The following is a 14,601-nucleotide window of genomic DNA, read 5'->3' on the forward strand; positions in this document are numbered from 1 at the left end:
TTTTTTCTTACTGTACCAACTAGTGTCATGTTCCAGGAGTTCAATACCTTAGCTAGTTCCATGGTTGTAAAGAAGTTATCGGTGGTGACATTTCTTCCAGAGCCTTTATACGAGCTCACTAGGTCCAATACTGTTCGTTCTCCAATGTTTACTTGTCGAGGACCATCAGTTGGTTTCCCAGTGTAGAGCTGACCTTGTAAAGGGTAGGCATTTGATGAGTCACAAGCCCAGAAAATCTTTATGCCATATTTAGCTGGTTTTGAAGGTATATACTGGGTAAATTTAGTATGACCTCTAAATGGAAATAATTGCTCGTCGACGGTGATACAATGATATGGCTTGTAGGCTCTCTCCAGATTACTGTTCAGCATTGTCCAGATGTCCCGTATTGGTGCAGCTTTATCTGTTTGCACACGTTCTGCACGTGTATTTTCGTTGTCAAACCTGATAAATCTGAGTATCATCTTGAAGCGGTCACGAGACATGGCTGCACGTATAAGAGGCAGAGCAGCAACATTCCACATTTCCTCCAGATTCTCTTTGTTGGCTCTGTGCACACCAGCAGCAATCAGTATGCCCAAAAATGCATGAAGTTCAGTTTCAGTAAATTGCTTGAATGTTTTTTGTGGTGGCCGTTTGGAAGAATCAGGAAAACGTTGTACCAGTTCGTTGTTGTAAGCATCACAAACTCTCTTGGCCTTTCGATTCGTTTCCCGTAATATGATGTCACACATCTCGGGAGTCATGATGGACTTGAATAGCTCTTTTGCTGTATATAGGTTGCTGATTGCTGCAGGGCCACCTCTTTGTCGTAGGACATTACGAGATTTTGTTTGTGCATTTGGCAGTGGATTCCTGCACCATTGAGTTTCATCCTTAGCAGTCCAAATGTCGCCTGCACTTTGAGGCACAGAATCATCCTCAACACTTTCGTCTGATTCGTATTCATTTTCATGCTCTATGACCATTTCTTGTTCAATGTCTGAATCTTCTTCAGTAACATCCACTTGTGGTACATAGTTTTCATCATCAGATGCAACATATGGTTCATCCTCATGCTCAGAATCAGATTCTTCTAGCATTCGCATTATTTCGTCAGACGTAAATCTGTAAATATGAAAAAATGTAAAATAAATAATTTTCCGAAATACTACATTATTGGCTTTTCACAAAATTATACTAACCTGCAAACACGTTTTCTTGGATTATGGCGGAAACTAGATCCAGCATTACTATCACTCATGATGACTTGCTAGATGAATTTTGGCTTCGTATTTTGTGCTGAATATAAATAAAACATCGTAAAACAATATGTAGATACTAATTATTATCCATTTTTCGTATAAAAATTATACCTATAGTGATAAGTTTCATACAAAATATATGTAAGCCAAGTCCAGGCTGAAAGACAATTTGACTGTTCTGTCCCCACATAATGAGAATAAAGGTATAACTGGCTGTTAGATGCTGTGAGACTTTCCTACCTTCGTTTCCAAGAAATTGAAGACTTCACAAGCCTAGAAATGTGTGCTCACAGCAATGAGATGAACAGCAAAATGGCTAATGAGAGGAGGGAGGCAGGAAGACAAGTAGAAGCCACTCCCAGTTTGAATTAACTTAATTGACAGCAACATAAGTGACCAGTAACAACACTGAACAATAGATATCAGCATAACATTTGTAGCTGAATGAACTTTAGTTTCTGAAACCAAGTAAAGTCTTCCCACAGTGGAGGTATATGTGAAGGTACAATTGTACCTATGCAGCCTGTTAAGGTTGTAAAATTATGCAGCCTGACAAGGGTTAAAGTGGACTTCATGGGAGATGACCAAGGAGGACACCATTGTTGAAATAAAATCATAAAAAAGCCAGACTGGAATTTGCCAAACTACATGTTCACAAGCCACAAAGCTTCTAGAAGAATGTCCTATGGACAAATGAGACAAAAATGGGACTTTTTGGCAAGGCACATCAGCTCTATGAAGCATATCAAGAAAAGAACACTGTCCCTACTGTGAAACATGGAGGAGGCTCTGTTATGTTCTGTGGCTACTTGGCTGCATCTGGCACAGGGTGTCTAGAATCTGTGCAGGGTACAATTAAATCTCAAAACTATCAAGGGATTCTAGAGAGAAATGTGCTGCCCAGTGTCAGAAAGCTTGGTCTCAGTCACAGGTCATGGGTCTTGCAACAGAATAATGACCCAAAACACACAACTAAAACACCCAAGAATGGCTAAGAGGAAAACATTGGACTATTCTGAAGTGGCCTGCTATGAGCCCTGACCTAAATCCTATTGATCATCTTTGGAAAGAGCTGAAACATGGCGTCTGGAAAAGGCAACCTTCATACACGAGACAACTGGAGCAGTTTGCTCTTGAGGAGTGGAGCAAAATACCTGTCGAGAGATGCAGAAGTCTCATTGACAATTACAGGAATCGTTAGATTGCAGTGATTGCCTCAAAAGTAGTGTTGAGCATTCCGATACCGCAAGTATCGGGTATCGGCCGATATTTGCTGTACGGAATTCCGATACCGAGATCCGATACTTTTGTGGTATCGGGTATCGGTATCGAAACAACATTAATGTGTAAAATAAAGAATTAAAATAAAAAATATTGCTATACTCACCTCTCCGACGCAGCCTGGACCTCACCGAGGGAACCGGCAGCGTTTTTGCTTAAAATAAGCGCTTTTCCTTCCTTCCGTGACGTCACGGCTTGTGATTGGTCGCGTCGCCCATGTGACCGCGACGCGACCAATCACAAAGCCGGAACGTAATTTTAAAATACTGAATGCCTAGAAGGACCTGAAAATTACGTCACGGCTTGCTGTGATTGGTCGCGTCGCGGCCACATGGGCGGCACGCGACCAATCAGAAGCCGTGACGTCACAGAAGGAAGGAAAAGCGCGCATTTTAAGCAAACAACGCTGCCGGTTCCCTCGGTTCCCTCGGTGAGGTCCAGGCTGCGTCGGAGAGGTGAGTATAGCAATATTTTTTATTTTAATTCTTTATTTTACACATTGATATGGATCCCAGGGCCTGAAGGAGAGTTTCCTCTCCTTCAGACCCTGGGAACCATCAGGATACCGTCCGATACTTGAGTCCCATTGACTTGTATTGGTATCGGGTATCGGTATCGGATTGGATCCGATACTTTGCCGGTATCGGCCGATACTTTCCGATACCGATACTTTCAAGTATCGGACGGTATCGCTCAACACTACTCAAAAGGTTGTGTAACAAAATATTAAGTTAAGGGAACCATCATTTCTGTCCAGGCCTATTTCATGAGTTTTATTTTATTTTTTAATTCTGTGGAAGCATGGCTGAAAAGCAATGTCTGCCTTTCATTTGTTCATTTTCATAGATTTTTTATTTATTATTCCTTTTGTCAGACTCAAGTTACTTCTGTGATCATTGTGGGTTTTTCTGTCGTTAAACGAGGTGTACCAACAATTTTGACCACGTGTGTATGTTTAGTGTATTGAATGTACTGAATTCCAATGAAACCAAAATCCAAAGCATCAATGGAAAAGTAGTCTAAGGCTGCGCACACGGTGCCCTATAGACCCTGACACAACCAGTGAGTTTTCTCAGGTGAAGACCCTTCAGGAAAACACCGGCAATCATTTTCCTGAGGTGGCTTTTGCCAGTGGTTTTGCCCTTCTTGTTGTGGCGGTTTCGCCCCTGGCATGTTTTATTGTATATTTGCGTGCATTACGTTGATTGCATGGGACACTTCTATGGTGCTTTTTCAGGGGAATTCTGAGCGAAACCTGCCTAAAAAAATATTGTGTGCACATACCATTAGACTGCTCATAAGGTAGAAAAATAAACTTGATCTGATAGAAGAGCCACCTGCCTCTTTTTTATTTATAATAAAAAAAATAGAAATATGATATTAAAACCAATCAAGCCTAGGGAGAACAAAAGACTCACAAGAAGACCGATGGGTGACAGGATTCCCAAGGTATAAAATCCCAAAAGACTCATATCTTTTTCCAACTTCCGCATCTTGGACTAATCAGGACTCGATCTATTCCTCGGACTCGTAGACCTGACTCTTCACAGTCATGCACCATCTTGATATGTCTAGGTATTGGTTTGAGGCCAAATGATGTTTGAGCTTCTCGAGCTGCTTGGATTCCCAGGCCTTTTCTTACCCTTACGTCTTAGGTCTCCAGAAGTGAGGTCAGCATAACTTTTATGACAGGGGCAGGTGGCCCTTTGTACCACAGTTTATCATGAGTGTGATTTTGTAGCCCTTAGCACCTTGAGAACTTGGTGAGGCTCACACACCGATCCATATTAGGCTTCATCACACATCCCCCACAGGGGCTATTACACCATCTGAGCACTTTACAGCCAAAAGTCAAGCCTGGTTTTGGACGTTGATTATATCTTTGGGCCAATAGATCCTTGAAGTTTTTTGACCATCTGTTAGCAGAAGATGAATGGTCTGATATATATTTTCTAGTGGGCGGTACTTCTTCATAATCTTGTTGAAGCTAAAAATGGCTGCCATAAAGACATTCTACATAGGGTAAAAATTCCAGGGAAAGAAATAAAGACAGAACGAATGAAAGAAAGAAAGACAAAAAGAAAGAAAGAAAGAAAAAAGGAAAGAAAAAAGAAAGAAGAAAAGAAAGAAAGAAAGAAAAAAGAAAGAAAGAAAGAAAGAAAGAAAGAAGGAAAAAAGGAAAGAAAAAAGAAAGAAAGAAGGAAGTAAACATAGAAGGAAGAAAGGAAGGAAGGAAGGAAGGAAGGAAGGAAGGAAGGAAGGAAGGAAAGAAAGAAAGAAAGAGAAAGAAGGAAAGAAAGAGAAACACAGAAGGAAAAAAGGAAAGAAAGAAATAAGAAAGAAAGACAGAAAGAAAGAAAGATCTTTGTAAAAAGTGTCACAAAGTTTCCAGGACTCGTTGCCTGCTCTGGGGTTGGACCTTTGATGTGTCGTTCGATGCTCCGAATTCAGCTGAACTACAGATGAAATATATATTTAATGAAGTAACCCATTCCGTCACTTTTTGCTTTTCGCCCCTCTTTATAGTGTTTTTTCCTTTAAGATTCCCCCGCCACCGGCGCCCCTTTTTTTTTTCTTGTTCTTCCAGCCTGGATCCGGTGCTGTCCAAATATCATTAAGACACGCGGGGCGATGATGACGGCATTCTCCATGCTATACATGAACACATGCTGAAGCAGCAACACTTGACACAAAGAAAGCAGCAGCGGCTGAGTGCTGAGTAAGCGGAAAGCCGCGGATAAGGCAGTGGAGAATGTGTGGCGCTTTCATCAGACGTAGAGCGCAGTCAGGAGCGCACACAAGGAACTGTCACATCAAGGTGCCGGTGTCAGCTCTCATAATAAAAGAGAATCTGCCAACCCAAGTGATGGGGAAACTTTTACTCTTTTTCCTTTTTTTTTTCCTTTAATGGATGACTGGAAAGAGTGCATTCGCCCGAGTGTTAATTTTGCCCTTGCGCGGCGACTGTCATTGTATTTCCCAAGGAGACGTCAAATCTCTGGAAGTTTCAGGATATCTTGCCGGGGTGCGAGGGGGAAGGGTGCGGAGGGGGGGTCTCGACGGTGTGACAGCGACGGAGGTGACGGGAGAACAATACGAGCATAATTAGTGCTCAATTAACATTGGGTAAATGGAGGCCTGGGGGAGGGGGGTAAAATGATTCGCCTGCAGCATTTTGCATTTTTTCTCCTAAATTATAATATGATTTAACCAGTGAGGTTCTGGATGTACTTTTCAGTGAATGCACCTTGGTATGCACGAATCATGGTGGAACATATGGATAATGTTAGCGCTGGGTACCGGGGGAGGGGAAAAAAATTAATAATTTCACCTAGGCCAGGCTACTTGGATACAGGCAGGGCTTGGGCAGAGCCACCCTAGTGATGCAAAATTGCCACTAGGAAGATATTGTCTCTCTCCTGCCTCCTATGGGTAGCCAACCTGTAGTGCAACTTCTGGGCCCATTATAAAGTCTGGCGATTTAGAGATTTTAGCCCAACCAGAGACACTTGTAGACAGCATTGGCTCAGAGTTTATGCCCCTCATCAGTACAAACATATATTAAAGGGAATCTGTTACAGGTATTTCCTACCCCATCTAAGAGCTGCATGATAATAAGACAGAGATTCCAGTGATGTGTCACTTACTAGGCTTCTTGCTGCAGTTTTGATTTAAAAACTGTTTTCTCTGCTGCAGATCTAGCAGTTCCCTGAATGCTGAGCTCTCTATAGCCCTGCCCACACCACAGCTTTCTCTGTACACTGTGCATAAACAGAAAGCTGCCAATCAGTTTTGGGGGTGGTGTTGGACTGTCGGGCAGCAGGTTTACTCTCTAGTGATAATATACTACTAGTAAAACCTTGATTGTACAAAACCTACATCAAGCAGCCCAGTAAGTGACATATTGCTGGAATCAAGGCCTCTGGATGAGCGGGGGGTTGAAATTGCCATCGGGGATACCGGCACTCAATGGGCCCATGAGTTGGGGGACCCCGGTGCCAGGTCTACCCTCCCCCCCCCCGTCAAATACTCAACTGTCCCCGTTCCATGCTGCTCTGGTCTCTTCAGCGTCTTCTGTCTCTCTGGCGTCTCAGGGTTGAGGTCGCAATGACATCACTACAGCGTGCTCTCTGCTGAGCAGTGCAGAGCCTCAGAAGATGCTGAGGCGACCTGAGCCATGGAAAACAAGCAGAGATGAGTATTTGATTATTTTTTATGTATATAGCAATATATGGGACTTTTATACTGTATAGAGCAATATATGGGGCCCATTATACTGTATGGAGGATTGTATAGGGCCATTATACTATATGGAGTTTTATATAGGGTCATTATACTGTATGGAGCATTATATGGGGCTCATTATACTGTATGGAGCAATATATGGGACTCATTGTACTGTATGGAGCACTATGTGGTGCCATTATACTGTATGGAGCATTATATGGGGCCTATTATAATGTATGGAGCAATATATGGGGTCATTATATACTGTATGGAGCATTAAATGGGACCATTATACTGTATGGAGCATTATATAGGACACATTTCTCTGTATGGAACTTTATATGGGCCCTCGTTATTACTTATGGAGCATTATATTGGGTCATTATACTGTGTGGAGCATTATATGGGGCCCATTATACTGTATGGGGCATTATATGGGGTCTATTATACTTTATGGAGCATTATATGGGGCCCATTATTCTGTATGGAGCAATATATGGGGTTCATTATTCTGTATGGAGCAATATATAGGGTTCATTATTCTGTATAGAGAAATATATGGGGTTCATTATTCTGTATGGAGTAATATATGGGGTTCATTATTCTGTATGGAGTAATATATGGGGTTCATTATTCTGTATGGAGTAATATATGGGGTTCATTATTCTGTATGGAGTAATATATGGGGTTCATTATTCTGTATGGAGCAATATATGGGGTTCATTATTCTGTATGGAGCACTTTGTGGTGCTCATAATACTGTATGGAGAACTATATTTTCTGGTTTCTGAGCTATTTTAGAGTTTACAATAGATATCACTCATGTAATGTAAGAAGTGAAATCTTTGGCATTGTACTATACCTATACTTCTTCACTGTGCGTCATGACTTGTGATATGTGTTAGAGGCACCACTGAGACTCTTTCCTGAAGCCAGCCCTGCAGCAGCCCTTACATCTTGCCGCTGTCATATTTGTTAATCACAAAGTCCAAAAAGTGAATTAATTGGCACTTCTCCAAAATAAATGCAAAAACAGACTTCAGCCACAGGGACATAGCCAAAATGAGGAAGAGATCCATTAAATACAATTAAAATATCTTTATTGAAAGTAATCTAAAAACATAATTAAAAAATCAGAAATACCAAGCAGGGGACGCTGCTGAGTCCTACTTATAGAAGGTCCAAGGTATTTCCAATAAAGCGTTTTTTATGATATAAATGTAGTGCCAGATGAATAACAAGTCCTGTGTCCATCTATACTTGTATCATTACCATAGAACCATATGGGTTTCCCCTCAAAATAAAAGCCTCAATATCAATATAGTTGAATAGAATAGTGGCAAAATCTACTTATACTGGTGAAAAGAATAATAAATCAATAAATGGTCAGAGTCATCTAAGATAAAGTGATCAATACTTAGCCACAGAGTCTGGAGGAAATAAAGGGTCTTGTTGGTATGTGAAGTAAGGTGAGAAAACACTATTAGAGGTACCAAAAAATAGAACCCCCTTTAAGAACAAAGGAATATATACCCATAAGTAGAATCAGTGAGGACAAGCACGGCATCCCCTCACCCCGACGCGCGTTTCACCACCTGCTTCTTCCGGGGGATATTTCTTTGCAGCACTGGAGCCCTGGGTGGAAATGTCACCAAAAGCATCATCTGCAAGGAGTTTGTATGTTCTCCCCGTGTTTGCGTGGGTTTCCTCCAGATTCTCCACTTTCCTCCCACACCCTAAAGACATACTGATAGGGAATGTAGATTGTGAGCTCCAGTGGGGACAGAGATAATATGTCATGGCGCTATGTAAGTAAAATAAATAATAAGTTACATGTGTTAGAACTTCAAGTGTCTGAATACTGGAATACCAGGAGAAAGAAAAAATAGGGAACAATGAAGGACTGTTTTAGTCATTGGCCCTTCATGTCACTATGGGAGGACCCCACCCCTCACCCAGCACACACAGGTCATTATGAGATAGGTTACCACTTGATTTTTGTCTTACAGGTGGAAGCACACCGCCAGGGATCACCGCACCAGCCGTGCCTAGCATTCCATCACCAATTGGGGTTAATGGATTCACCGGCCTCCCACCCCAGCCTAACGGCCAGCCGTCCGCAGAAGCCGTGTTCGCCAATGGAATCCATCCCTACCCAGGTAAGACGCCGATCGCTGTCAGTTATTATGGCCCACAATGGGCACATAGCCCAGATAAGGCAGAAAGAGACTTTTCCAGGTGGATGATACCAGTTGTCCCCCTGTGGGAACAGTCACGTGCTTGTCACCCATCTTTTCCAGAAGGTGATATGAAACTCCTAAAAAGAAATCCGAGAACTTGAGAAAAGTCAAGAATTTATCTTTAATGAAGAGGTCGAGATGAAAAGTCAGAATGTAGGAAATGTGGCAAATACTGGCGAGCTTACAATCTAATTACACGCCTGTCCAGTCACCGTCCGGGTCTTGTAACTTCTGCACTTGAAGGAAGGGGTTAAACCAGGGAGCAAAGACGCCCATAAAACTGAGGGCCCAACTTCTGTCTCCCCTTCCTATGAATTTCCATACGTACCTTCCAATCATCCTGTTTTTTGGAGGAAGTGTGCAGTAAAACTAATCTCAAAATGGAGGAAGATTAATGCAAAAAAAAAATCCCTAAAATGTGTGTTCCTGGACAGATTTCTGGGCGAACGCTGACGTCTTTGGGGTGTTGCGTAAAATAAATGTGGGGGTTCATATGTCCACTTGGGTGGAGACACAAAATATATATTGGGATTACTAATAGATGGCTGATTTCTTCCAAAAACAGCGCCACCCCTGTCCACAGGCTGTGTGCGGTATTGCAGCTCAGTTCCATTCACTTCAGTAATGCTGGGCTGCAATGTCAGGCACATCCTGTGGACAGGGGAGGTGCTGTTTCTGGGAGAAAAAAAAAACAGCTTCGATTTTATTTCCCCTATTCCTTGATAACCCCTTCAACAAAGTCCCTGGCTTTGAGAAATGTCCTGCCTGGAACGTTGACAGTCGTCGTTCCTGGAGGTCTCCTTTAAGTTTTCCTAAAGAGCGGAGTAAGTAAATTACAAGGAGACATCTGTAATCTATTCCACGAGCGCCTGGGATCATTATTCTTTTCCATTTGTAACAATCAACCATATTCCATAAAGCAGTCGCTGGAAAGAGAAGGGAAGAAAGATCTAATTTAGCATCTTTAACTCGGAGTATTAGAGATTTTAATGAGAGAATTCTCCCCAACTCACTCTTGTGCAGTAATAAATGGAGGTGATTAAGCCGGGTCTTGGCAGCTATAATGGAAGCATTTGTGCTGCGAGTTGAGATAGTTATCAAAATAAAATATCCATCAACTTTATCCCTGGTGCCCGAACGTCACCGCACAGAGCGACAGATCCGGAGGGGGAGGGGACAGTCAGAGTCAGTGTGTTATCATACCTGCTGTAAGGAACAGGAGAGGAAGGTATACAGTATATATCCATCCAAAGCTATATATCACATATACAGCGTATATCCATCCATAGCTATATATCACATGTACAGCATATATCCATCCATAGCTATATATCATATATACAGCATGTATCCATCCATAGCTACTGTATATATCACATACTGTACACAGTATATATCCAACAATGTCTATCTATCACATATACAGCGTATATCCATCCATAGCTATATATCACATATACATATTCCAAAGGAAGAACTAAGCCAAGAACAGGAAAACATAATGGCGAAACTAAAAGCAATGGAGGAAAAAATCAAAAACTTCCAAAACCCGATGGATACACCTATAACACTACAGGAAGTAGCCGAGAGACTCTCCTCCATAAGATGTAGAAAAGCCAGTGGCCTGGACGGAATCCTACCAGAAATGCTGAAGTACAGCCCACCAGAAATACAGGCTGCAATGGTTAAACTCTTCAATAGTGTGCTGAGTGCTGGCTACTTCCCTCGTTCCTGGAACCAAGGCCTCATCACACCCATCCACAAGACTGGGGACAGGTATGACCCAGCCAACTACAGAGGCATATGTGTCAGCAGCAACCTGGGAAAACTGTTCAACAGTATCCTGAACAAGAGGATCCTCACCTTCCTCACCGAGCACAACGTCCTCAGCAAGAGCCAAGCAGGGTTCATGCCGAACCACCGAACCACTGACCACATCTACACTCTGCACAGCCTTATTCAGAGACACGTCTACAATACAAAGAATGGGAAGATATACGCCTGCTTTGTGGACTTTAAAAAGGCCTTTGATTCAGTGTGGCACCCGTGCTTATTCCTGAAACTGCTGGAGAGCGGAATAGGAAGAAAGACCTACGATGTCATCAAAAGCTCCTACACCGAGAACAGCTGCAGCGTGAGTGTGAACGGCAGAAGAACGGCTTATTTCCAGCAGTGCCGCGGGGTCAGACAAGGCTGCAGCCTAAGTCCAACACTCTTCAACATTTACATCAATGAGCTGGCTACCGCCCTGGAATCCTCCTCAGCACCAGGTCTCACCCTCCACGATGCTCAGGTGAAATTCCTGCTGTATGCAGATGACCTGCTGCTGTCACCAACCGAGAAAGGCCTCCAGGACAACCTGAAAATCCTAGAGAAATTCAGCTCCACCTGGGCTCTACCGATCAACCTAAAGAAAACCAACACCATGGTGTGCCAAAGGAGAAAGAGAAGATCAGACCAGCACCCATCATTTGTCCTCAACAACTGCGACCTCACAGGAACGGACAAATATACCTACCTGGGCCTAGAGATTCACCGGTCAGGGAGCTTCAAACAAGCCATAGAGACCCTGAAAGACAAGGCCTGCAAAACCTTCTATGCCATCCAAAGGAAACTCTACCATCTGAAGCCACCAGTGAGGGTCTGGCTAAAAATCTTCGACTCCATCATCGCCCCAATCCTCCTGTATGGCAGCGAAGTCTGGGGTCCTCACACCTACCCAGACTTGTCAAGGTGGGATTCCAGTCCAACTGAAATATTCCACCTGGAATTCTGCAAGCACCTTCTCCAGGTCCATCGGAGCACCTCCAACAGTGCTTGTCGGGCCGAGCTGGGTAGATTCCCTCTACGCCTAACAGTTCTAAAGAGGGCGCTGTCATTCCGGGCTCACCTGCATAGGAGCAATCCAAGCTCCCATCACCATAAAGCACTGATACATGTAGGTGAAACAGAAAAACCAGAACCCTCGGAACAGCCCAGCCAAACCCAACCGGACCAGAACACCAATCACAACAACCTGACAAAAGCCGGAATCAGGAAGATGGCAGAAGAAGGCCAGGAGAGGTATGTCAGTGACTGGAAGAATGATATCAACAACTCACAGAAACTGAACACGTACCGGAGTCTACAGAGAGACTACAGACTGGCCCCATATCTGGAGAAACTCCCGGACCCCAGAGATCGCAAGATCCTGAGCCGATATAGACTCAGTGCCCACAGTCTGGCCATCGAATGTGGCCGACACAGGCAGAACTACAAGCCCAGGGAGGAAAGACTGTGCCAACACTGTGATCAGGAGGCCATAGAGGACGAAACCCACTTCCTGATACACTGCTCCAAATACTCAGCAGTGAGGGACACTCACTTCAGGAGACTCTCACATCTCTTCCCGGACTTCATCACCATGAAGGAGGAAGAGAAGACATATATCCTGCTGGGAGAAGAAGAGAGAGCAGTGGAGATAGCAGCGCGGTATGTGAGCGAATGTCATAGACTGCGAGAAAGAGAACTATGATGCCATGGACTATAGCCCCCACCCTGGATCTGCCCCCATCCACCTCCCCTATGCCATGGACTATAGCCCCCACAATGGATCTGCCCCATCCACCTTCCCTATGCCATGGACTATAGCCTTCACCCTGGATCTGCCCCCATCCACCTCCCCTATGCCATGGACTATAGCCCCTACCCTGGATCTGCCCCCATCCACCTCCCCTATGCCATGGACTATAGCCCCTACCCTGGATCTGCCCCCATCCACCTTCCCTATGCCATGGACTATAGCCCCCACCCTGGATCTGCCCCCATCCACCTCCCCTACAGCTCCTACCCTACATCCCCACAGTCCCTATCCCTATTGCCTTTATACACTTGCTTTGGCAAAACTGATGTGTATTTGGTCCTGCCAATAAAGCTTCTTTGAATCTTGAATCTTGAATCTATCCATCCATGTCTATCTATCACATATACAGCATATATCCATCCATAGCTATATATCACATATACAGTATATACCCATGCATAGCTATATATCACATATACAGCATATATCCATCCATAGCTATATATCACATATACAGTATATACCCATGCATAGCTATACAGGTCCTTCTCAAAAAATTAGCATATAGTGTTAAATTTCATTATTTACCATAATGTAATGATTACAATTAAACTTTCATATACTATAGATTCATTATCCACCAACTGAAATTTGTCAGGTCTTTTATTGTTTTAATACTGATGATTTTGGCATACAACTCCTGATAACCCAAAAAACCTGTCTCAATAAATTAGCATATCAAGAAAAGGTTCTCTAAACGACCTATTACCCTAATCTTCTGAATCAACTAATTAACTCTAAACACATGCAAAAGATACCTGAGGCTTTTAAAAACTCCCTGCCTGGTTCATTACTCAAAACCCCCATCATGGGTAAGACTAGCGACCTGACAGATGTCAAGAAGGCTATCATTGACACCCTCAAGCAAGAGGGTAAGACCCAGAAAGAAATTTCTCAACAAATAGGCTGTTCCCAGAGTGCTGTATCAAGGCACCTCAATGGTAAGTCTATTGGAAGGAAACAATGTGGCAGAAAACGCTGTACAACGAGAAGAGGTGACCGGACCCTGAGGAAGATTGTGGAGAAGGACCGATTCCAGACCTTGGGGAACCTGAGGAAGCAGTGGACTGAGTCTGGTGTGGAAACATCCAGAGCCACCGTGCACAGGCGTGTGCAGGAAATGGGCTACAGGTGCCGCATTCCCCAGGTAAAGCCACTTTTGAACCATAAACAGCGGCAGAAGCGCCTGACCTGGGCTACAGAGAAGCAGCACTGGACTGTTGCTAAGTGGTCCCAAGTACTTTTTTCTGATGAAAGCAAATTTTGCATGTCATTCGGAAATCAAGGTGCCAGAGTCTGGAGGAAGACTGGGGAGAAGGAAATGCCAAAATGCCTGAAGTCCAGTGTCAAGTACCCACAGTCAGTGATGGTGTGGGGTGCCATGTCAGCTGCTGGTGTTGGTCCACTGTGTTTCATCAAGGGCAGGGTCAATGCAGCTAGCTATCAGGAGATTTTGGAGCACTTCATGCTTCCATCGGCTGAAATGCTTTATGGAGATGAAGATTTCATTTTTCAGCACGACCTGGCACCTGCTCACAGTGCCAAAACCACTGGTAAATGGTTTACTGACCATGGTATTACTGTGCTCAATTGGCCTGCCAACTCTCCTGACCTGAACCCCATAGAGAATCTGTGGGATATTGTGAAGAGAAAGTTGAGAGACGCAAGACCCAACACTCTGGATGAGCTTAAGGCCGCTATTGAAGCATCCTGGGCCTCCATAACATCTCAGCAGTGTCACAGGCTGATTGCCTCCATGCCACGCCGCATTGAAGCAGTCATTTCTGCCAAAGGATTCCCGACCAAGTATTGAGTGCATAACTGAACATTATTATTTGATGGTTTTTTTGTTTGGTATTAAAAAACACTTTTATTTGATTGGTCGGGTGAAATATGCTAATTTATTGAGACAGGTTTTTTGGGTTATCAGGAGTTGTAGGCCAAAATCATCAGTATTAAAACAATAAAAGACCTGACAAATTTCAGT

At 43.5% G+C, this 14,601-nt stretch overlaps 1 protein-coding gene across 29 annotated transcripts in view; it reads left to right on the top strand.

Annotated features, from left to right (window-relative positions):
• Window positions 1-14,601, top strand: part of CELF4 (CUGBP Elav-like family member 4) — a 1,364,246-nt gene that overhangs the window by 1,223,409 nt on the left and 126,236 nt on the right. For all 29 annotated transcript variants that reach the window (XR_013221177.1, XR_013221171.1, XR_013221173.1 and 26 more), the window contains one exon: window positions 8,762-8,911. Coding sequence is in view for 24 of the 29 variants with exons in the window: in XM_077284083.1 (XP_077140198.1) it covers window positions 8,762-8,911 (150 nt within the window). In the remaining 5 variants the exon portion in view is untranslated. The remainder of the gene's footprint in view (window positions 1-8,761; window positions 8,912-14,601) is intronic.

This window comes from Ranitomeya variabilis, chromosome 1, assembly GCF_051348905.1.
Source record: "Ranitomeya variabilis isolate aRanVar5 chromosome 1, aRanVar5.hap1, whole genome shotgun sequence".
NCBI lineage: Eukaryota > Metazoa > Chordata > Amphibia > Anura > Dendrobatidae > Ranitomeya > Ranitomeya variabilis.